Source organism: Monodelphis domestica, chromosome 1 (assembly GCF_027887165.1).
Source record: "Monodelphis domestica isolate mMonDom1 chromosome 1, mMonDom1.pri, whole genome shotgun sequence".
In the NCBI taxonomy this organism is placed as follows: Eukaryota; Metazoa; Chordata; class Mammalia; order Didelphimorphia; family Didelphidae; genus Monodelphis; species Monodelphis domestica.
The window spans coordinates 142,540,859-142,565,083 of NC_077227.1; the positions used below are offsets into that span (position 1 = coordinate 142,540,859).

General features: G+C 33.0%; 1 protein-coding gene across 36 annotated transcripts in view; it reads left to right on the plus strand.

The window, feature by feature from the left end:
* The window catches only part of MEF2A (myocyte enhancer factor 2A), a 226,294-nt gene that overhangs the window by 156,011 nt on the left and 46,058 nt on the right, over window positions 1-24,225 (plus strand). For 11 of the 36 annotated variants that reach the window (XM_056807195.1, XM_056807197.1, XM_056807232.1 and 8 more), the window contains 3 exons: window positions 12,755-12,886; window positions 15,264-15,483; window positions 16,580-16,639. In XM_056807195.1, coding sequence (XP_056663173.1) covers window positions 12,755-12,886; window positions 15,264-15,483; window positions 16,580-16,639 — 412 coding nt within the window. Of the gene's footprint in view, window positions 1-12,754; window positions 12,887-12,950; window positions 13,101-15,263; window positions 15,484-16,579; window positions 16,640-24,225 lie in introns of all 36 variants that reach the window. The other 25 variants (XM_056807145.1, XM_056807140.1, XM_056807142.1 and 22 more) reach the window with 6 other exon arrangements.

Consider the following 24,225-nt stretch of genomic DNA (forward strand, 5'->3'; position numbering starts at 1 on the left):
ATTTTAAGAATTCTTATTGTCTTCTAGGGCTATTAGTTTTCATTTGTTCCATTTCTATTTTTAGGGAATTTATGACTACTAGGTTAAGATTTTATGCCTCTTCTGTTTAGTTTCAGTTAACCTTTTTAGATTTCTTTTTGCTGTAGATCTCATTTACTTTATAATATCTTTTTTAAAATCCTTGCATAATTGTTGCCATAGAATTTTAATTCTTCTTGTGGGCAAGATGTTGAGTTTTTTTTTTTTTAACCTTTACCTTCCATCTTAGAATCAATACTATGTAAATAAATCTTTCATCTTGCTTTGTCAATTAAAGGTAGATGCAATCTGTGAGTGCTTAAGCAGTTCCAAGGCTAAGGTTAGTGATATGATAGGACTTAAGATTTGTTGGGATTGTATTTCCTTAGTTCTGCATTTATTTCAAAATTAAGCTGAGACTTGAGTAACAATAGCAAATAAAAAAATACTCTGTGATTTAATACTAAAAAGTAAGTTTTTTAACTATAAGAACAAGAATGGAAAGTCAACCCCCCGAAAAAAAACCTAGCAGTAACATTCCAAATCTTGGGGTTGGCCCCAGCACACACAAACATCTGTTGAAAAGCAATTTAGGCTAATGTACTTCCATAGTTTGTGGAGGGAAGGAGAACAATGAATCAGGTTAGAGGTTTAGGAACTGGTCAGTTCCAACAGGTGATGCAAGATCCTCTTTTGGCTATAGTGTACCTGCAAAGCCTGGTCTTTCCTCAAGCTGTTTGGCCCCAGCTTCTTTGTTGCTAAGTAGTTCCTGTTCACTTTTTAAGTCTGTGGTATAAGCCTGTAGCATCAATCAGCAGGATACTGGCTTAGAGAAGTATCTTCCATGAAGCTTTGAGTTTGGGAATAATTTTATTGGTCAGTATGAGCTGAGAGATGGAGTGTCTTGTCAGACAGATGTCACTAGTTCATAGAATTATTTGTTGGGATTAACATGTAAGAAGACTGGAAAAATGTGGGGTTAGGATGTGGAATACCCTTATGAAAGACTAAATAAATGCCAAGCATAACATTTAGTATTTGCTCCTAGAGACAGTAAAAATCAGTTGAGTTTATTAAATGGGACATGAGGTGATCAGATCTACATTTTATAGAAATTACTTTAGTGTCTGAGTGGAGGATAGATTGGAGTGGGGAGAAACTTGAGTCAGGAAATCCACTGGTAGGCTGTTACAGTAGTTAAGGAGTGAGATGATGAGGGCCTGCACTGGAAAGGTGTTGCTGTCAGAGAAGACAGGGGACATATTTGAGAGAGTGAGAAATCCACAAAACATGCTAGACTTGACTCTCATTAATATTTTAGACAGTTCAGTGAAGCACTCAACCTCTTGCCTATTATTCCTTAACATTGATATATATAACCAGACCGTCTTTTCTCTTTTGTTGATTTCCATGATGACATTTCTGTACTTCTTTGATATTTCCTATTTGTTATATTTTATGCAGCTTGTTTATCATCTACCATCTTCCAATTGCTTTTTAAGTAATTGCTCATTAAATAATATTTATCTCTAATTTTTCAGAGACTTTAGTTCTTCTAGACTCTCAGAATGCCATTTCTTTAACTAAATAATATATTTGTTTTAAAACCCATATAATTTGGTTTACTTAGATGAACTCAGTCTCCAAAGATAAATCTTAATTTTTCTTTCATTTGTCTCCAAGTGATTTAATTTCAGAAGCAAAGATTCCTCTATAAGTATATTGTGCATATATCTGTAAACACACCAACCTATTACTGCTATGTTATTTCATTAGAAATGTATTCCTTTGAGTTTAGTGCAATTGCCTCCAGAGATCTAGGAGGAAGAAATTATTGTTTATATTTTTCTTTTTGCTCCTCTCCTACACTATCATGGTATAGGCAACTACCCATAAGGAAATTCCCTCTATCAGTAAATCTCAACAATTGTGGTTATCTTACAAGATCCACATTCAGAAATTTTAGTTTTAAATTTCTCATAAATGTTGCATGTATAAAGAGAGGATCAACCCTGTTTGCTATTATTCTTGCCTATCATACTGAAGGGATGTGGAGTCTTCTATGTAAATTTCAAAATGTCAGCCAATTGAGGTATAAGCACAGTGCAGAAATTCCATTAGGTTGCTTTATTATTTGAACACATTGCTTTTTGACAAAAATATAATCTTATTGCTTTGTACTTTGGAAAATCTGAATATTCAGCCATAATATTATTAGTTGGTGTTTTTTGCTCCTATACTTTGTAGTATAATAAAATACATCCACATCATTATGTATCGAATGTCTATTCTATCTCTTCCAGAATATTGTCCTAGGCTGCGTATGCAAATCAATCAGTAAATAAATATTTATTAAGCACTTACTATAAGCCAGGAACTATACTAAGTGGTGAGATTACAAAAAGAACCAAAGACAATTCCTACCCTCAAGCAGCTCACTAGCTAATGGAGGTAAAAACAAATATATGAAATAAGTTGGGAAGAATTTAGAAAAGAAGAACTAGAATTAGGAGGGGTTTCAAGAGGATTCCTGTAAAGATGGGATTTTAGTTGGGACATACAGAAAGCCAGTAGGCAGAGATAAGGAGCTAGAGCATTCCATGTATATGGGACAGCTAGAGAAAATACCTGGAGTTGGATAGATGAAATGTCTTGCTTGTTGAATAGCAAGGAGGGCAATGTCATTGTATTAAAGAGTACATAGTATAAAAATTAAATTAGTTTCTAATAGAATAGTATATTATGAGTTTTATTAAGGATTATTAGAAATCAAGGAATAATGAAAATACACAATAATAATCACATGCCCATGGCTGATTAGCCAATTCAGAATCCCCGCACTTAGCTTACTTACTACATCAATGCAATGGAATGGAAGAGAGAGAGGGAGGCGTTACTGCCAGTTAAATACCAATTGTGATCTCGCCAACCTGGGGACTCAGTTGAGATTATAGGGAATTCTGGAAAACACCAAGGACTTCTGGGGATTGAAGTCTGGGGTTCAAAATCTCCATTTTTACAATCTTTTCCCCCCCAGGTCTAAGGAAGACTAGTCTCTCCGATGGGTCTTGTAAATATACCAACTTTGAAATTACAATAATTTGAGGATTAGAGGAAAAAAGAACAAAACCAAAGATTGCTAGGCACATTGACAAAAAGCCAGTTGGGGGGAAGTCTGCTTCGGCATAAGAGTATACATACAAAACAAATGCATTCAAAACCCACACAGTTCAAATCACCACATCCCAAAGTTCACTCTGGATTTTCTGTTGCAGCGTGTGGTCTGTGGAGACATCTTCATGGTGTCTTCTCCATATAGTTCACTTTCTGGATTCGGAGAGGTAGCATGTTTCTTAACCTAAAATTACTCTCAAAAGGAATTTAAACTTTGCAATTTAAAAATAATAACATTTATACATTCCCCCCAGAAGAGGGTGATTGAAAAACACAGGGATCATTTAGGGATGTATGGCTGAGTTATGAGGTGTATGAATCAATTTGCAAGAGAAATAAAAAAATCCAAATAAAAAAAGATAATTTCTGGATGAAATATAGACTATCAAAGTCTTACGTGTAAAAATTCTAAGTAAATGAAAAATAAATCTATAACAGGTCCTTGATTCAGGGCCGAATTAAAATCATATAAGCAATTAAGCATTTACCCAATCAGTAGCCAGGACTACAGAAAGTTGCCACATTATGAAATACAGAAAAGGGACTAGATTTTTAGGAGCCAGGTAGGAGCCAAATTTGAGATATTTGGTAGAATGTGGAACAAGGAAGACCTACCTTTAACACATGTTAAACAGCTGCAACTTTGAATCTCAAACATATTGAAGTCCTCTTGTCATGGTTCAAAATTACATCAATCCCAACGGGATTGGTTTGTCTCTTTGACCTTGTACTTGATTGGCACTATGCAGTTTAGCTTTGTGCTTCTTTGGCACTGTGCTGTGCAATGGCTCTTTTTGTATTCTCTTGTCCTGGAATCAGACAGAATCATTAAGCAAAGCCCCCCCCCCCCAAATGTTTTTAAACAATCAGTGGCATTATATTTGTACTCTCAAACTTTGAGGCATGCATTGACATTATAGCATATATATTTTAAACTTATATTACTGCAAAATCAAAAAGTTAAAATCTTAATATGGGTGAAGTGCTTCAGATATAAAAAAGATAATAATAAAAGAGTTTTTAAAATAAAAAATATAGCTTATAATCATTGACACACTATGTCAGCTTATAGAATACAAGGTTTCTCACCAAAAATTAGATCCATTTCCTCTTCATACCTGGCCATGATCCCCTGTGAGTACAAGCAAATGAATTTCACAAGGTAACAGTTTTTTATAAAGAACAATAGTACAACAGGTAATGCACATTCAAAAGGTATAAATTACAGTTAATTACAATAGCAAACAAACCCACTATCATATTTCATAAAAGCTGCTGTATGACAAAAAAAACCCTATGAACTGATGAATATTTGTCATAATTTTTTCAGATGTAGCAATATTTCAACCTTGGCAAATACATTTTTAAGCAAAGTAAAACTCATTTGGGTCTAGAACATCATCAAGAAATCTAGATTGTTCTGGTGGAAATAAAGTCAGCTGAAGAGTTACAAATGAGAGATGCTCTCTTTTGGGAGCCTTCCAGGGGTACCATGCCCTGGGATTAGCTTCCAAGCTCCTTTGGTATGAGACTGTGATGCTCCATCCATTCACATTTTTATAAATGTAGGAGGTGGGGATTATAATTGTATTTCACTTCAGCTACTAAAATCGATCTTACCTTCTGTTCGAGGCGGGCAAAATGATCAGTTGTTGAGAAATAATCTAAAAATCATGTCTAAAGATCCCTTAAAATCAATTTGAGATATTTAGCTCATTAAATTTTCCAAAGGTTGTTATACAATTGTAACCAGTTGTGATGAAGTCCATCCATCCTCTATGTGACAATTTACAAAGTCAAAATAGAAAAAAGGCTGTTTTTATAGGGGCTTATTCAATAATATTTGTTCAGTATAGTTATAGAGGAAAAGCAACAGAATATAACAGTAGTTAAAACCCAGTACATTAAAATGATTCATTCTAACAGAATAGTATTGAATACATTAATATATGAACTTAAAACCAACAAAATTAAATCTTAAAACAATCAGCAAAATTCAATAAAATACAGAGATTTTTATAAAACATTGGAGTCTGAAAAGTCTTAAAAATATAACCTCCAGTCTCTTTAAAGTTCTTTGTTTTTTGTTTGTTTGTTTTGTTTTGTTTTTTATCCGTTGAGAGGCCTTTTATCAGAACTGACAAATATCCTACAGCAAGGGTGAACATGGGTTTTAGGACTCTCAAATTGGGCAGGTACAAATGGCAAAGAGTTGCAGGGAGATGAATTACTCCCCTGAGTCTCAAGTAAAATAAATAAAAGAATTAGTGCACTCAAAAGATATAATTTGAAATAAGTCATGCTTGTAACCAACTTCCTGTTTGGAAAAGTCTCTTCCTTCTCCTCATTCACCCCCTGAGGTCCCCTGCCATGTGGAGGCTAATTGTTGCCTAAGGAAAGAACACCCCAGTTTTTACCAGTTGCATTGTGATTCCTGAAGACACCAGGGCAGCTACCAGCAGCCTGGGTCCTGGGCCTGGCCTAGGGCTATCTGGGTCAAGAAGCCAATAAGGAGTAGAATTGCAGGAGCCTGAGGCTGGGCCTGGACCAGGTGAGTGATCTTGGTTAAGAAGGTCAGGAGGAGTGAGCTGAATCAGAAACAGCTTTGCAAGGGTTATTATCTAGGCTATCTTTTAAAAAAAATTAAGAAGTTCTTGTCCGACTTATGGTTGCTATTAATACATCTGGACTGAAGTCAGGTAGTTCTTTTGCTTTAGTTATTATTAATAAAACTATATAAAATGTAATATTTAGTTCTTGGTTAATAATTTTAAAACCCAAAATAGCAGGGAGTGAGATGTAAGAAAGCTATAAAGATAGGAGAAGACTATGCTATAAAGGGCTTTGAATATCAAACAAAGGCATTTTATATTTGATCTGGAGGCAGTAGGAAACCACTGGAGCTTATTGAATAAGGGTGGTGGATAGTGATTTGGTTGGTCTTGCACTTTAGGTAAATCTCTTTGATGACTGAATAGATGATGGATTGGAGTGAGGAGAAACTTGAGATAAGCAGACCCACTAGCAGACCCAAAACTCCAGTTGTAATGTGATAATGGTCTGCATCAAGAATGTTTTAAAATATGGACTTTTTATTCAGATGTAAACTTAGAAAGGAAAACTTGCGATACAGAGTTTCTTATATTGACTAGCAAGTTAATAGTATGTAAAATACAGAAGAATAGAAGAAGCAGTGATTAAAATGAAGGTTTCGTAGAACTTTCCTTAAGTACAGATCTATGTAATTATGCTACTCAATCAACTCCAGTGGCAATAAACTCTCTTTTGGTTGTTAAAGCCTTCACACCTTTTCAGCCCTTGGTGCACATATTTTTCCCTCTTTCGGTGATCAGCCAAATTGGCCTCTCTGTACTTTATACTGGTTATAGATCATGCCTACAAGGTACTCCTTTTTTCCCTGTGTCTCATTTGAATCCCCTCTTACTTTTAGAGACAGTGCAGGCATCATCTTCTAGATGAAGCCTTTCCTGATCCCCCTCCTCCCCAACTTCAGATCTTTTTCCAAACTACCTTGTATTTAATAACTTTGCATATATTTGCATTTATTCACATTTTATATGTGCTTTATATATTTTTACACTTAATGTAAAATTCCATTAGAATATAAGCTCTTTGTTAGTAGGGATTGTTTAATTCTTTGTACTTGTATCCCCAATTCCTGACACAAAGTAGGCATTTAATACATTCTTATTATATGACAAGTGCTTTGCATTTTACAAAACTCTTCCTTACAACTCTATAAGGTAAGTAATGCAAATTATTATTTATTGGTGAAGAAACAGAGTACCAGAAAGGTCAAATACAGCTATTTTGTGGCAGAGTAGAACAATAGAAGACCTTAGGTTTTGGGTACTCTTAAGATGAAGTTTTAAGTGAAATAAGGGTAACTTCCTAAAAAGAAGACTGGATTCCCCCAAAAGGGGGTTATGAGGGAATCACTGCTTTAAAAAGAGAGGATATTGTTATATATAATTATTTCACGTAATATATCTTTTGTACAGTATCACAAGATTTGGATAAACAGCTTGCTTTATAGAATTTAAATACCTGGACTCCAGGACTGGCACTACCACTTTGAACAAATCATTTAAACTCTACACGCTTTGCATTTCCCATCTGTAAAATAATATCTCTTCCACTAATAGTAGTCTATGGTTTTATAGTCATTGTCTTTTAGCGGATGAATTCTGCCCTTTAGTGCAATGAAAAGACAGAACACCTGAAATACAAAAAGAATTTGATTTAAAAATTAGAGCCTGGATTTACATTTTAGCTCTGTTACCTAATACTTCCTACAGACCTTCTAAATCATTCTGTTACTTAATTTCTTGACATTTAAAATGATGTTGAAATTGATGACCTTCCAGCATCACTTAACCTCTCTGGGACTTAATTTCCTCAACTATAAAATAAAGTAGTTGTGATAGTTGACCTCCTAACTGCCTTCTACTTCTAAAGATATGATCAATCCTGTGATAGATATGATACAATAATGCTGTTTACTTAAGTTTAAGTTCATCAAAATTGCTGTTCTAATAATACCCAGTTTTTCATCACTTGAAAGTAAAGTATTTTTAAAAAATTCTTGCATTTATCACAATTTTCTGTTATCTTAACAGAAATTACTAGTGAGATAATTCTTCTTTGTTTACTTATATCAATACTATTATTGATGAAGTACCTAAAGCAGTCTTTCCTTATAAATAAAAGAATATTATCATTCAAGGGTGCAGTCCGTAATTTTTTTGAAAGTTTTACTTTCTTTTGTAAACTATAGTAATAAAGAAAGTACTTATGTTGTGAAGGGTGAGAGGAAAAGGAAGAGAGCCACAAGGGTGGAAAATTATAAGAGAAAAGCCATTGAACTTAAAGGATCAGAATATCATTTAAGTCTTGGTTCTACCACTTACTAGCTTTGTGACTGTTGGAAAATGATTTCATCACTGTCATCCTTGGTTTCTTTAGCTATAAAATTAGGGGTTTGAAGTAAGTTCTCTAAAATAGATTCTTTGAAATAAGAACTGTATAGAAGCTTAATTTTTGATATTAAAACTGAAAAGTTTTCTTTCATTGTACTTGACTATCCATTAGGAAATACAGAACTTTCTCTAATGTTTTTGTTGTTCAATGAGGCATTTATATTGATTTTTAAGACTTTTTCTAAGCAAGGTTGCCAATTAAAACATTAAAATATTTAAAATTTTTGATACCTTGTTTGCAGATACATTTAAAAATGGTCAGGTCAGCTTAGATTGATTAATCATTTAATTTTTTGTAGTGTATGCTTCTGTGAGAGGAAATTCCCTTACCCCCTTATATGAGGATTAGATGTTTAATGTTAGCAGTAATCTTTAGATAATCAGAATTGTAATTCTAAGATAGTTAAATAATATTAGGATACGTGATGATCTTAGAAGGCCTTTTGTGATCATTTTAGTATAAGTTATAAAATAAGATAACCACTTGAATGTAGTAAATCATTGTTAAGCCTTAGTTTTAGCCTTAGCCTCAAAATCGCTATATCATGCACCCTCAACAATCATGGTCTTGAACTTGTGCTTGGGTCTTCATTAGCATAGAGACTTTTGCCTCTGTTAGAAGCCTGGTAACACCCTTTCACTTTGTGTTACATCCCTTATACATCATCAGACTTTTGCCCCACTTTAAGGCCTGACACCTCCTCCTTACCCTACTCAACTTAGTCTACATAATCTGGCTTAGAAAATAGGGTTCAGGCTCTCCCACTCTCCCCTTGTCTATCAAGTGACTTCTCTTGTCAATGAAAAATATTTCCTGATTATTTCAACTATTCCACATCTCTCTATTTTTATCACTGTCCTGAATTATTTCTATACTGATATATAAGTTGTGATATTCTTTAGGGCATATAGAAAGGTCTCTCACAGTGCTTGGTATCTTTTGGTCTTGACTAGAAGTCCAGGTTTATTGTGGAATTGGCCATCTCCCAATAAACCTATTTATTTCTTTATGGCTTGGAGACTTTGTTTATCATTTGCATTTCTGTGGTTAGAAACTATGCAACACTTCATACTAGTTACATTTAAGAAAAATTGAATTAATAAATCATTCTAAAATGTAGAAGACTCTCAAAGTTTAGATTATTTTGAACCATTATGTGCCGTTCTCCCCAACTATGCCAGAATATCACTGAAACATTTTAAAATATCTGTGCATATTTAAAATGGATTTTAGAAACAATATTTACTGCATAACAAAAAAATGTTATCCCAATAAGTCATAGAGAAAGCTTAAGTTGGTGCTTGTTTGTTTTAATGGCTTTTTTCACCATTTAAAAAAAAAAAAACTTTCCTTAATATTTAGGACTATTCTCTGTTTCTTTTCTTCATTGAGCAAGAGCCCCATTATGCTTAACCTCCCACTAACTGAGAAAACTAAAGCTGTCCTGTCTCCCTTAGGCTTCGCCTGGCCTTGTCAACAGATCACAGCATTCCACTTAAGATCAGCCATACAGGAGAAACTTTTTACTATGATGCTATTGGGTAATGATAAAGAAGACAGAAAAGGTCTTTTTATGGTAGTTGGTTCCTCAAAGCAATAGTCAGTGTTTTGGTGATAAGGAAACAAGTTGGATATCAAACATAGGGACATTAATGTTATCTCCAAAAGTGAACCAACCTCTTAAGTTCTCTGGCAATGACAGGAACCCCATTTGTAGTGAAGATTTCCAGAAACTTGAGCTGTAGATACTACAATATTTTTCTTCCTCCTAAATAAAAGCAGAGTTAACCCTATTCTTGTTAGAAGAAAAAGCATGTGTATTCATTAAAGACATGATATTATTATATTCACTTATAGGGTTTTTGCAAATTTAAAAACATTTTCTTTTATTAAAAATTTTAGATCATTAGGATGCAGGGTGAGGCATTCAGCTTCCATATTTTTTCACATGTAAAGATTTTTTTTTTCAATATTCTTAAAAAGAACAATAAATGTACTTCTTATTGAAGATCAGTAAAGAAATAGCATCTAAAGAACTTGAACTAAAGTAAAAAACAAATCCTTTTTCACTGACTTAAAATGAATAAATTAGAAAATACAGTGTAATTCTGGCAACTGTTTTGATTCTGATTTTTAATAATTATCTTTATGAAAACATATATTTTGGCATTGAATCTATTCGAGGTTGCTACTGACTCCTTGTGTTTTGTTTATAGGTCTATGTTAAGTTATAAGATTTGATTGTGAAACCAGTATATTAAGCGTTAACATTTTTCCTGCTGATATCAGTATGCAGAGAACTGGCAAGCAGAACTTGCTAAGAAGAGTAGAGAGGATAACTGTCTCCGACCTTCAGTGTCCTAAACAACAGGTCCTTTTATGGCAAAGACCAAATAAATGTTCATATGATTGGTTACATCATGAAAGCCTAGTGTAATGACAGGTGTTAGAGAAACAGGTGTAGCTTTTGCCATGTGCTGATTTAGTGATTGCATTTAAGTGGGGGGTTAAGCTCTGTGTGTGTGTGTGATGATACATAGCATATACCAAGTAATTTGAGAAAGAATTATGTCTATACTGATGATGACCTATGATCTTTGAGTATTTTGTTTTATAGCTAATGTTGACATTTTGAAATGAAATAAGCAACTTACCTTAATAGTTGAAATACTAAGTAAAATTTTTCAGAATTTAGTGTTGATGTTTCTGCCTCCCAAAACAAAAATTATCAAGGAAAATCATCATGTTGATAATGTTTTTGAGATAAGTTCAACTACTTCAGTCATTATAAACTGTTTAAAATCATGAATAAGATAGGTAATGGAGCAATTTATTTTAAAAAATTATACTTTAGTTAGCTTGGCCAAAAATTTATTCAGAGACAAAACAAATTTTATTTGACTTTCGTGGAAGAAACTTTGTATAGTTCTAATTCTACTTAATTTTCTTGAAAAATCTTTATATATTCCTGAACATCCCATCCTCATGGTCAGTATAAAATGTAAGGTTTAAAGTTTTATAAATTGCTTAACCAAATAATTCTACCAAAAAATAGGTCCCACTGGGCTAGGAAATCAGGAAGACCTCTAGGAAGAGGACAGTTTAAGAAGAAAGTGTGAGGAATTTTCCTCGTTTTTCTCCCCCTTTTAAAAATTTAACAGATTATTTTAATGTATTTATTTTGAAGCCAGTATTTAGTGCTCCAAGGTTGTAGGATGTCACTAGGGATACTGAGTTACATTCAGTAAACAGGAATTACAATCCACTTGCCAGCCAATAGTATTCTAAGACCACTGAAGAAGATAAAAAAGAACTATAAAAACAAACAGTTATGTTCTGAGTAATTGATTGTTTTTTTTTTTTACAAATATTCTGTGCGATATTTTTTTTAGTTTGAAGTTAGTTGATATTTGTATTGATTTTTATTGTGTCATTTTAAAAATATAATTTTGCAATTTAAAATTAGGAATGGAATTAATGGGCTACCATGTTATTTTGTTGTCGTCGTTGTTGTTGTTGTTGTTATAGAGAAAGATTGATGGAGTAATACATGTAATTTTCATAGACAAGTCATACCATTTAGTCATTAGGCATGTATTAAGTGTTTACTATGTGTAAGATACTGCTAAGTGCTGGTAATGCCAAGAAAGGCAAAAATATTGCCCTTCCTTCCAGTTACAGTCTAATGAGAAAGACAACATGCAAATAATTGTGTTTATCTGTCTACATACACATACATATACATTTATTTATGTAGATAAATAATGTTAATGAAAGATTCTAGAATATATTATTCAATTTATATTATCTCTGTGGATTTGTGTGTACAAGCACACACACTATAAATGGAAAACAATTAGAACAAAATGAGGAGGGAAGGGAACAGCTTGGAAAGGCCTCCTGAAATTGGTAGGATTTAGGGAAGCAGTGGAGATCAAAAGGAAGAGTGTTCCAGGCATGAGAGACAGCCACTAAAAAATTATAGATATACATGTTGGAATATCATGTATGGAAAAGCAAATATATTGGTATGACTTGATATTAAAATTTGTATAGGGTAGTAACTAAGTATGAGAAGATTTGAAAGGGAGGATAATATATCACTGAAATGGTTATTTTGTTATAAAAGTGCACTGCTTGAAACAACAACAACAACAACCCTTATCAGAGGATCATTTTTCACATTTCCATTTTTGCTCTTTAAATTCCTATTCATCCAACAGTCATGATAATAAAGTTGTTTAAGACCTATGAGATAGCAGAAATTGCCAAAGCCATATGTAATTGTAGTATTCACTAGTTAGAAAATGGAAAAACTAATTTTAAATTATTCTTTCTATATTCTTTCTATGTTTCTGTAATAGCTTATCTCAGATATTCACTGTGATAGGTTATCTTGAGTATTCTTAACTGATCTGCTCTTTTTTGAAAATTAGAATACATTTAAAATCATTTCAGTGGCTCGATATAGTTCAGTTCAGTCTGTGCTCTCTTAATAAATAAACAAAAAATCATGGCAAGTTAGTATTATTTGTGTGTGAATTCTCCAATTGTATTTCAGACATTAAGAAAGAAAGGCCTTAATGGTTGTGAGAGCCCTGATGCTGACGATTACTTTGAGCACAGTCCACTCTCGGAGGACAGATTCAGCAAACTAAATGAAGATAGTGATTTTATTTTCAAGCGAGGCCCTGTAAGTACTTTCATTTACCTTTACTTTTTATTTGTTGATCCTTTTTATTAACTTCATTATTTAGGCTCTGAACAAGAAGGAACACAGAGGGTGCGACAGCCCAGACCCTGATACTTCATATGTGCTAACTCCACATACAGAAGAAAAATATAAAAAAATAAATGAGGAATTTGATAATATGATGCGGAATCATAAAATCGCAGTGAGTACTAAAGTATGGTTTGTGCTTTTATCTTGTGCATGAAGACATTCACAAATATAGTTTATTATTTTAATATTCAGTACAACACTACAGAAGTGATGGTATGAGAGCATTCCGTAAGAAGCAAAAATTCCCTTTTTATTTATTAGTTGTATACCAGGCCATATTAGTGGGCACTGGATAGCCTCAGCCTTCAGGTACTCCCCATTGAAGAAAAGGATAGGGGAAAAATAGTTAAGGTCATGCGTATTTGTCTGTGATGGTAATTTCTAATCTTTTTTAGAAGAGAGGTTCCTAATTTTCTTTATGATTGGTTGAATTTTTAATTTAAAGATTTAATTGTTTTAAAATGCTCTTTTAAATGGTACTTAATGTTTTAAAGTAGAAAAGGTGGAACTGAACTTCTCTCTTCTTTTTTTTTTTACTGGCTTTCTCCTTTTACTTCTCTGTCCCCTCCTTAATTTTCTTCCCTTAAATTGATGTTGACAAATCTAGTGTCTAAAATGCAACCTCACTTAATTATATAAAAGGTGGTCTTTGCTGCTTTAATAGCAAAGATATTTTGATTTTGGAGGCTTTATAAAAATTATCTGACCCTTACATTGCCATATTTGGTAGCATTTTTCTACAACTTTTAAAAAATACTGTCCAGTGCTGAATCTTTAAACCTATGATGCTATATTGATCTGTTTAGAGCCTTATTGTAACTTACATGAAAGTCTTTTACAGAACAGATTTGAAGCAATATTCTCATTGGATTGGTTGGCTATATAACTTCTGGAGCTCCTTCTAGCTCTAAATCCATGATCTCATGATTCTTATTAGAAATACTTGTATCCAATAATAATGAAAAGCTCTTTTCTGTAGGTTCATGCTCCTGGCAGAGAATCTTCTTACTTTCTGCCCCAGTGTTAGGATTTTCTCAGGCTAATTTTTCTAAATCTAGTATCAATGCTTTTTTTTATAAGGTACTTTCCATCGAGTTAATTGCTGGCATATCTCTCTCTCTTTCTCTCTCTCTCTCACACACACACACACACACACACACACACACACACACAATATCATGAGTAACATTGTTTTGGTTAAACTAACACTGTTACAAGAATATATCTGTTCATTATAACAATCAACAAAAACTACCTACCTCACAGGGATGTTGTGAGGATTAGGGAATTGATGTTGAGCATCTATAGTACTGCAAAATAAAGTTGTATCTGTAAAAAATGCATCAGATATCTATTACTTTATACTTACTGTTCATTTACTGTAATTCTATAGTTTTAAACTGAAATACTGTTGGAACTATAAATTCTTTGCATTTTATCAGCTTTTCTTTTGAATTGACAGTGTTTTGCTGATAAGAGAAAGCAAAGTGCTTCCTTCTTAAAATTGAGGTATAAGTAACATCTATTTGTGGTTGTTAAAAATAGTATAGGTTTTTTAAAGGCAGAATGCAAGAAATAAAAAAGAAAAGAGGTAGAATGTCTCCAGTAGATCAGTAATTCATGTGAATATATTTTGAAAGACGGTGTTTATATTGTACATGAATTTTTCATATAGTAGCTTTTTTATTCAAACTGATTTCTTTGCACAAGTATTTTTGTTTTAAAGACAAATAGTAAAAGTAATTCTTTATTAATTTAATCTGCAATTCATTATCTGTTATTTGATTTAAGTGTATTTCCTCTATATTATTTCATTTTCACTGAGATTGTATAATGCTAAGAATTTAATTGGTTGGTCTTTAAAAAGAAATAAACTACTAATTGATGCTTTCTTTGCTTTTATATGTCATGACTATGTTGATAATAACATGTACCTTTTTACATTTTGCCATACTTTGAATCACTAACAGATACATAAATCATAAACTAGATATAGACTGAAAAGTTAATGTAGTACAACTTATTTTAAGGTGATTAGCAATAAATAATTATATTTATTATTTTATTTGTATCATTTCACAAAACTAATTTTAAAAGGTATTCTGGCTTCTGATTTTCACTTGTATCAATATTTGTTGTAAAGTATCTATTACCAAAGTAAACTAATGCCTGTCTTTTACATTTAAATGTTACAAATACCTTGTGAAACAAAGTATGCTCAGACTTTATTAGATCTAAAATATAAATGAAAATTAAATTTTCCCCTTCTCTCCTCCTTCATTTCTAGCCTGGTTTGCCACCGCAGAACTTCTCAATGTCCGTTACAGTCCCAGTTACCAATCACAATGCTTTGACCTACACTAATCCAGGGAGTTCACTTGTATCTCCATCATTGGCAGCCAGTTCATCGTTAACAGACACAAGCATGCTCTCTCCACCTCAGGCTACAATGCTTAGAAATGTATCACCTGGAGCACCTCAGAGACCACCAAGTACGGGCAACACAGGTAATCTTTTCTTTTCATTTTTCTATTCCTTAGAGAGATAATCTTGACTATAATAATAGAGATAATTTATAACTAATAGCAAGTACTATGTGACAAGAGATTTCATCTTCTACCACTTCAGTGGCCCAGAATAAGTTAGAATCATTTCTCTTCAGATTTTTGAATTTAATTCAAGAACTATTCATTAAGAAGTACTAATATGTGTTTAGTACTGTGAAGGATAAAGCACAGTATTATTAGAATGATGATGACATTTACAGTTAGTTAATAACAACCCAAGTTGGTATTTGATTACATGAGGAAAAAATAAAAGAAGTGACAGTTAAATGGATAGACTACTGGAGCTGGAGTCAGGAAGACCTGAGTTCAAATTTGGTCTTAGACACTTGCTAGCTACGTGGCTCTGGACAAGTCACTTTGCCCTGTTTGCCTTCATTTTTCCATCTGTAAAATGAGCTGTAGAAGGAAATACAATCTATTCTACTATCTTTGCCAAGAATAGCCCCAAGTGGGTTCACAAAGAGTCAACTAAATAATAAGAATAAGGTAGAGAATGGACAAGATCATGGTGGTCTTGCTAAAAATAGCTCATAATTTTAACTTTGAAAGGGATAGCTGGAATTTTGTTGGATACTGTTTAGTCATTTCAGTTGTGTCTGACTCCCAATAGCACCAAAAACAGTTTCTTGCACAAAGTAGATACCCAAAAATTGGTGATTCATTTAAGAAAATAATGGATGAGCATTATAAGACAAGAAAATGTAGACTATGAGTGATAAGGTAAAAAATTTGGAATTGAATTTATAGGTGGGGAAGCATTGTAAGTTTTTGGATAGGAGAATATAATAAAAATGATCGTCTTTTGTGTTCTTTAACTTATCCCTATTACTCTCATTATGCTCTTGCATGGTATCATTTATCATGGGGGGTAATAAGAAGTTATATCCATGGCCAAGTGGGCATATTCTTAAAAAAAAAAAAAGTTCATGCTGAAACATCTTAATGTTGATTCCTTACCAAATTATTTTGCTTAGTGAGTAAAAAGTGCTTAATACCAATAGAATAGCTAGTCTTTGTGACTTCTTTTTAATATTAGGTGGAATGTTGAGCACTGCAGATCTTACAGTGCCAAATGGATCTGGTAATAGTCCAGTTGGTAAGTAACTACTATTATTTTTTGGTTTGTGCACTACTACATGTACCAATCTTCTCATTTGAGATAAAAAACTTGATAAGATCATTGTCTCCCATTTAATTAAAATTTAGAGGAGAAAAAAGTGTGGAAATTGCTAGACTAATAGGTTTTGATTATTTCTTTAAAAATATTCACCTCTGTCTCCTTAGAAACCTTATTTCTTTTGTGAACCTAATTTCACAAATGTTTTTTATTCTGAAATAATATGTTAAAATTATAAAAAACTTTTTGGGAAAATAGGTATTTACATTAAGGTAATAAATTATGTAGAGGCATCCTAAATTTTCTATCTCATTCTAGTTAGTGTTTGACTTTGTGGAAGAGACCTCATATCAAATTATATTTTTATTTAATATTATATAATAACTAAGAGAGTTTAAAGCATGAGTTGGCAGCTTTGTGTTCAGATTTAAAGAATTGAAAGGTTTTCTCTTAAAAGGTTCACCATTTCATTTGGAGAAAACTTTAAATTATTTCCAATAGAGCTTTTACATTTTGATTCTTTTATAGATTCAATAAGTAAATTTGAACATACTACAAAACTAACTGTGAAACATTTGCTCCTACAAATAATAGGTAATGATCAAAATAATAGTCTCTTTCATACTTTAGAGCATTTCACAGTGAGCTGGGGGTGGGTGGGTGGGGATACAAATCTACTAAAGAAGTTTCCGTCACCTTCAGTGATACGTACAACTAACTACAAGTACTCTGCAAACCCATATATGATAGGTGTCCTATGAGTGATACAGTGCTACAAGACAAAGTACTAAAAAGTTTAGAGAGAAAAGTTATTTGATAATGATTGCCTTAATGTGTTTGAAAGTCAATAGAAACTTTCAAATCACTAGACTGGTACCTGGTACAGTGGATAGAGCACCGCATCTGGAGTTAAGAAAATGTGAATTCTCATTCAGCCTTAGCCATTTACTGATTCTGACCCCAGTTATTTACTCTCTATGAGCCTCGATTTCCTTAGTGATTAAATGGAGTTAATAATAGCAACTACCTTGGAGGGTTGTTGTGAGGATTAAATGAGATAATATTTGTAAATCACTTAGCACATTGTAGGCACTAATATAAATGCTTATTTACTTTCCTTCCCCTAAGTAAAGTTGGCCAGAAATCAAGTTTGTGAGAGAAGAAAGCAAAAGAAGTTTAGGTGGAGGCTCATAAGCAAGTCAGTGTTAAAACCAAATTAAAATTAATATATATTTTTAAAAGAAAACTTAAAATAATAGTTTTCCAGTTCTTTAGATTAGCGAATGACATGTTTATTGATAGTTACCAAGTTCATAATACTAAAAATATTTTAAAATATTTCATTGTTCCTAGTGAACAACACATGTGTTGTCCATCAATCTCTTTTTGTCACTACAGAACTGGTCCACCTCCTTTTTCCATCATATACTTCTTTGATAAAATCATCATAATTTCTCTTTTGCATTTCTTTGTTGGTAATATGTTACAACTTAGGCTTACTCTGCTTCTCTTCATTGCCAGTTATGTTACTGTAGTTTCAGTTGAGTGAGAAGCAATAAAAGGAAGAATAAGGTTACAGAAAAATTGGCAAGAGACCCAGTTAAGCCATATTGTCCCCACAACATTTCAGCATGATATTTGGGGGAGTCCAACAGACAGTAAATGGAAAAGATAGATCAAGATGACAATAACAAATGTTTCTTTCCTCATTGATAATGGAGTCACGACATTTGGGCTCTAACATAAGTAGCCCCCAACAGAAATAAGTGGAAATGACTCAAATCAAAAAGAGGAAGAGTGACTAGATTTGACGCAAAGGAGGGCTTTATGTTGGAAATGACATTAAATTACATTTAAGACATTAAAGAGTCATATTTTTATGTGTCAAAAGAGAGGTAAGAATACCAAACAACTGGGAAAATTATATATGGTATCATTCCCTTTTAAAAAATCAATAAAATAATAATTAGTATTGAATAATATATTTACTTTTCCATTTCCAATTCCAGGAAAATATTCTGACAATAATTCCATAAAGACAAAAGCAACATAAAGTAGGGGAAAAGAATACTTTAGAGTACTAAATTTAGTTTCTGTGGATCCAGATTCAGATGTTGATTCTTTCCTGTCACTTATTACCTGAGTAATATTAGGCTAGTCCCTTAACCTCTCTGCAATTCAGTTTCCTTTTTTATAAAATGCAGGTGTTGGGCAAGATGAACTCTAAAATCTGTTGAATCTCTAAAGTTTGGATCTACACCTGTGTAAGAGCATTCTTGATGAAGTTATCAGAAAAGAGTTTTCACAAATAGAGATAAAGAATTTCACAAATAGTATTCAGTAATAGAGTTATAGCAAACTCAAAAAGAAGCCAAGCCACTAATTCATATGTAAAGATGTCCACACTAAATATTGACTTAGTTTTTAAATTAATATTATCTATATCTTATTGTATTTTATTTATGTTGTTAAATGTTTTCCAATTGCATTTTAATTTGGTTTGGTCCACCATCAAGAGTTTCAGAGGTTGTATGTTTGGCACCACCAAAGTTATAACAGACCATATTTTTGCAGTGACATAGTTGACTATACAATGAAAAAGAATACAGAATCCCACCGTGCTTTCTCTTAACCACAAAAAAGCACTTAAGATTTACCTACATTTAATAAATGTCTTATTACATATACTACTCTTCTAGGTCCTCTACAAAGAAAATGCATTAGTTATTATCCCCTCTAAGAACTTTCAAATCAAGACACATGACTATATAATATAGATATGTAACAAATTTATTAAAGCAGTATGTGACTAGGCATAAAGTTCTTTACATCTCAACTGTATTCTCTATCATTTACCACCAACCTTGATTTTTCTTTGCTCCAGACTCACGTCTTCATTTGTCTATATATGAGACATCTCTATCTATGTGCAAAAAAAATGTCAATTTATTTGAGAATAAATGTTTATTTAATATTTGGACTTTATTTTTAAATTTAAGCTATCTATAAGTGACTTTACTATCTCTTCCCTTCTGTGCATAAATAAAATCTTTGGCTCTTATTTACTTGGCTCTCTATGACCCTACCCATCACAATGCAGTTCTGCTAAAATGTCACATAGGCATTCTCAAAAAGTACCAAGTTATGTAATATCATGCAGTAAAAAATCATAGAGTCTATGAGGGAAATGATTTAAAGACAAAGTGCTCAAAAAAAATTGACACATGAAAAAGAAAGGCACCAAGCAGTGGCATAATCATTTACATGTTAAAGGGTTATGCAGTACATTAATATACAACATATATTTAGAAATACATAATTGCTCTGGGTTATACAATTATATAAACAACGCATAGGCCTTTAGATCCAGCAGTACCAAACAGAGGAAATGGAAAAGAAGCTATATGTTTTGAAATATTTGTGGCAGCTCTCTTTGTTGTGGCAAAGAACTTGAAATTGAGGGGATATCCATTGATTGGGGACTGGCTGAACAAGTTGCATGCAGCCTGTGTTTGTGATGGAATATTACTGTGCCACAAGAAATGATAAGCAGATTAATTTTTTTAATTTTTTTTGAAAAATAAAACATGGAAGGACTTGCATGAAATTATGAAAAGCAAATGGAGTAGATGGATGAGCATGAAATGTTGAGGTTGAGTTTGACAGGCAAAGACCATTGGAAACAGGAAGCAAGAGAACAGTCATTACATATAGCTACAGAACTAAGATTTGGAGAACAACTTATCAATGTCTACTTTCAGAGTAAGAACTGATGAATAGAAACCAGAAAGACATTGTTTATATATACATATTTATTTTTTTTGTCAAGTGATGTCTTTGATGTGGAGAAGAGAGGGAGGGAGATAAAAGGGAATAATAGGAATTTTGATGTAGCCTACAAACAAATTAATTTGAAAGAAAGAAGAAATACATAGATACTAAAATAAATTATGGCTGAATATGGATGTCTTCACCTGCATGAATAACTTGGGTAGCCCTGAATTCTCAGCCCCTACAGTAAAAGTCATGTTGGAAGAGGTGGGAGTGTTTGGGACCAACCTTTCTCTTCTCACAGCTCCTACTTCATGAGAACATATACAATAAATCTAATACTTTATCTTGACAAAGATCTGATGTTTGCTTGTGAAAGTGGGCATCATAAGGGTAGCTGGTCATGAGGTTTTTTTGCATTTTTACTGTTTATCACACAAAAACAAATAATACAAAAGCAAATTCAAAATTTGCATTATGTTCAAAGTGTTCCCTAATATGTCAATCATGTTGCAACAAATTTATGTTTTCAAAACACATGTTATAGAATTGATAGACTTATTTGGGTATATTATTCTTCATAAATTTACTCAGGAAAATACTTAGTACTTAGACTCTAGTGTTTTGCTTTGGAAGACCTTAGATAATTCTCACCATTTTGAGAACTAGGTTGATGTAATGTTGTGACAGCAGCTAAAATAGATGTCACAAATTATATGAGAAGCATAAGATCTTTATTTAAAAGAGGTATCCTTGAGCTTCACAGCCTATTTATGTTTTATTTACAATTCTAATAAATTAGGTTATCTAATTCCCAAACCCAGAAAAGATTGGAAGTGAGAAGAGGAACAATTAAAGGCAGACACAGTAACAGAGAAGGGAAGAACTAACTGCAAAAGGAGAAATAGAAAAACTGTGAAAAGCATAGTCTTAGGAAAAGGGTTCTCTAAGATCATTTAGTATAAAGGTAAACATTTAAGACCATAAGAGCTTAATTAACTCTGTTATTCTCACTCATCAGTCAGTTGTTGCTAATGGATAATGTTGATTCATAACACTGTAGATAATTTATTTTTTGTCAGAAAATAAACATTTAGTAAGTTCCTAAATGCCAGACACTGAAGATACAAAGAAAGGCAAAATATAGCCCCCACTCTTAAGGAATCTAGAGGAGTGAGACCACATTCAAAAAAAGCTAAGTATAAATAAGTTATATATGGAATAAATTCGAAATCATCAACAGAGGAAAGGCACTAACATTAATAGGGATCAAAGAAAGTTTTGTAGGAAATAGGATTTTGGTTGAGGCTTTAAGGAGTCTAGGAAGCTTAAATGAGGAAAGGACATTCTAGGTATGGGGGCAGCCAGTGAAAACTGGAGGTGGTGAGATATGTTTATCTTGTTTGAAAAATAACAAGGAACTTAGTGTCCCTGGATTGTAGAGCACCTGAGGGTGAGTAAGGTATAAAAATTCTGGAAAGGGAGAGAGACTGGCTATGAACTTTGAATGCCAGAAAAGGATTTGATCATATAGGTAGTGTAGAACTACTTGATTTTATTAAATAGAATGACATGATCAAATTTAGACTGTAAAAAGATTGGATAACCAAGTAAAATAGAAAAAGAAGCCCCTGGACAGAGTCCTGAGAGACACTTAACTTAGTGAGTATGACCTGAACAAAATACCAGCAAAGAAGACTGAGAAAGAGCCATCAGAGAGGTAGGAGGAAAACTAAGAAAGGCCATTAGATCTCACAAGTAAGAAATGATTAATAAATTTGGAGATTGCAGTTTTGATTGAAGTCAGATGCCGTACTGCAAAGATTTAAAAAGAGAGTAAAGGCACCACTTGTGTACAATATAGTCTTCTCAAGTTTAGCCACAAACTGGAATAAAGACATTAAGATCTTTATTGAGATTAGATCAGGTAAAGGATTTTTGAGAGAATTGGGGTTATTAGTAGGCAGTAAGAAAAGAGCCTGTAGAAAGAAATATTAAAAATAGAGTAAGAAAATAGAACAGCCAGTCTACTGGAGAAGACAAGATGAAATTGGCTCATTTGTGCAAATGAGATTAGTCTTTGCAAGAAGGGCCAACTCTTCTGTGAGAGCGGGGTGAAGGAGAAAACAATGGGAATAGCCATGTTGGTGACTGAGATAAGGAAAAGGATTTAAGTGAACTCAGTGAATTGTTTTTTTTCCCCCAATAAAATATGAAGCATTGCTCTCTGCTGAGAGGGTTGAGATAGGAGAAGCTATAGAATACTTAAGGAGAGGTTAGAAGTAATGGAAAGGCCACTGTGGGTGAATTGAATAGTGGGTCAATTAGGGAACTATAAAGGATTGACTTGTCTCAGTGAAGATCTCTTTCAGATTATAAAATATAAATTTGATTGTTTAACATACTTTTTTTAGAAGGAAACAGCTAGTTGTCTCAGTAGATAAAGTACTAAGCCTAGAGTCTGAAAGACCTGAGTTTAAATCCTGCCTCAGACACTAGCTGTGTGACCCTGAACAGGTCACTTAACCTCTATTTGTCTTAATCCATTGTAAAAGAAAATGGCAGACCACTCCAGTATCTTTGCCAAGAGCACCATATGGAGGGTCATAAAAAATTGGACATGATTCAATGACTGAAAAACAAACAAAAAAATCCATGAATTTATAGTTAAACCAATAAGTACAGTTTTGTGATTTTCTCCCCCTTCATTCAACTGTCCATGAGTTAGAAGTGAAGGCAAAGGAAAGTGAGAGCAATTCAAAATTGAGACTTTGCAGGGTCTGATTGGCACTAGAATAAGAGAACAAGGAACTCAAGAAAGGAGCACTTACCACTACCTCGCATGTAGTAAATAATAAATATTTATTGGTAGATTGATTGATTGAGGGCATTTTAGAGCTAAAAGAGTCAAGATCCAGAAGAGAAGGGGAATATGTTGTTTCCAATATGCTTTATTTAAGGATTATATTACTATGCAGTAAAGAAAACTGAACTGATCTATGACATAACACAGAACCCTGCGGGTCCCCAAGAGATCATGAAATTGCAGCATTATGTTCCAGAATATTCTAAGGGAAATCAAAATCTTCAGAAGAAGGAAATGAATGCCTTGTTAGCAGAATAGAAAAACTTGAATCCACAACAGTGAGTTTCTCCAGAAATGTTAAAGATAATAAAACAGTTTGGGAATAAATACCAATATACTAAAGTAAAGGACAAAAAGGAAAAAAAAAGTGAGAAGAAAGAAGCAACAACACTAAAACACATGATTTCTATACAAGGAAAATATCGATCTGGAAGACAGGATATGTTAGAGAAAATGGCCATAGCCCAGCCAGAATAAGACAAAATCAGAAAACCTGAGCACAAAAATGCAAGAAATTAAAAAAACAAACAAGCTTCTGGACATGGAAAATAAAGCACTGATCTAAAGAATCCAGACTGCCACCAGGAAAAACAAAACAAAACATATGCTGTAAACTCTTGAGAAGCAATGTTTAAATTTAATGATTACTTTGCCAGACAATACATTCTGCCATTGACCAGCAGAAAGATCTTCACAAAGAAGAAAAGAAAATTTGAATTACAGAAGACAATGTGCCCATAAGAAACTGTAGAAGCGGATTGAATAATATATTCCAAAAAGCAGAGACACTCAAGATGCAAGCCATTATATCTCATACCCCAGCCTAATAATTTTAAAAGTGGAATTCACTGAAAATAAGTCATTTGGGGCTAGCTGGGTATCTCAATGGACTGAGAGCCAGGCCTAGAGAAGGGAGGTCCTAGGTTCA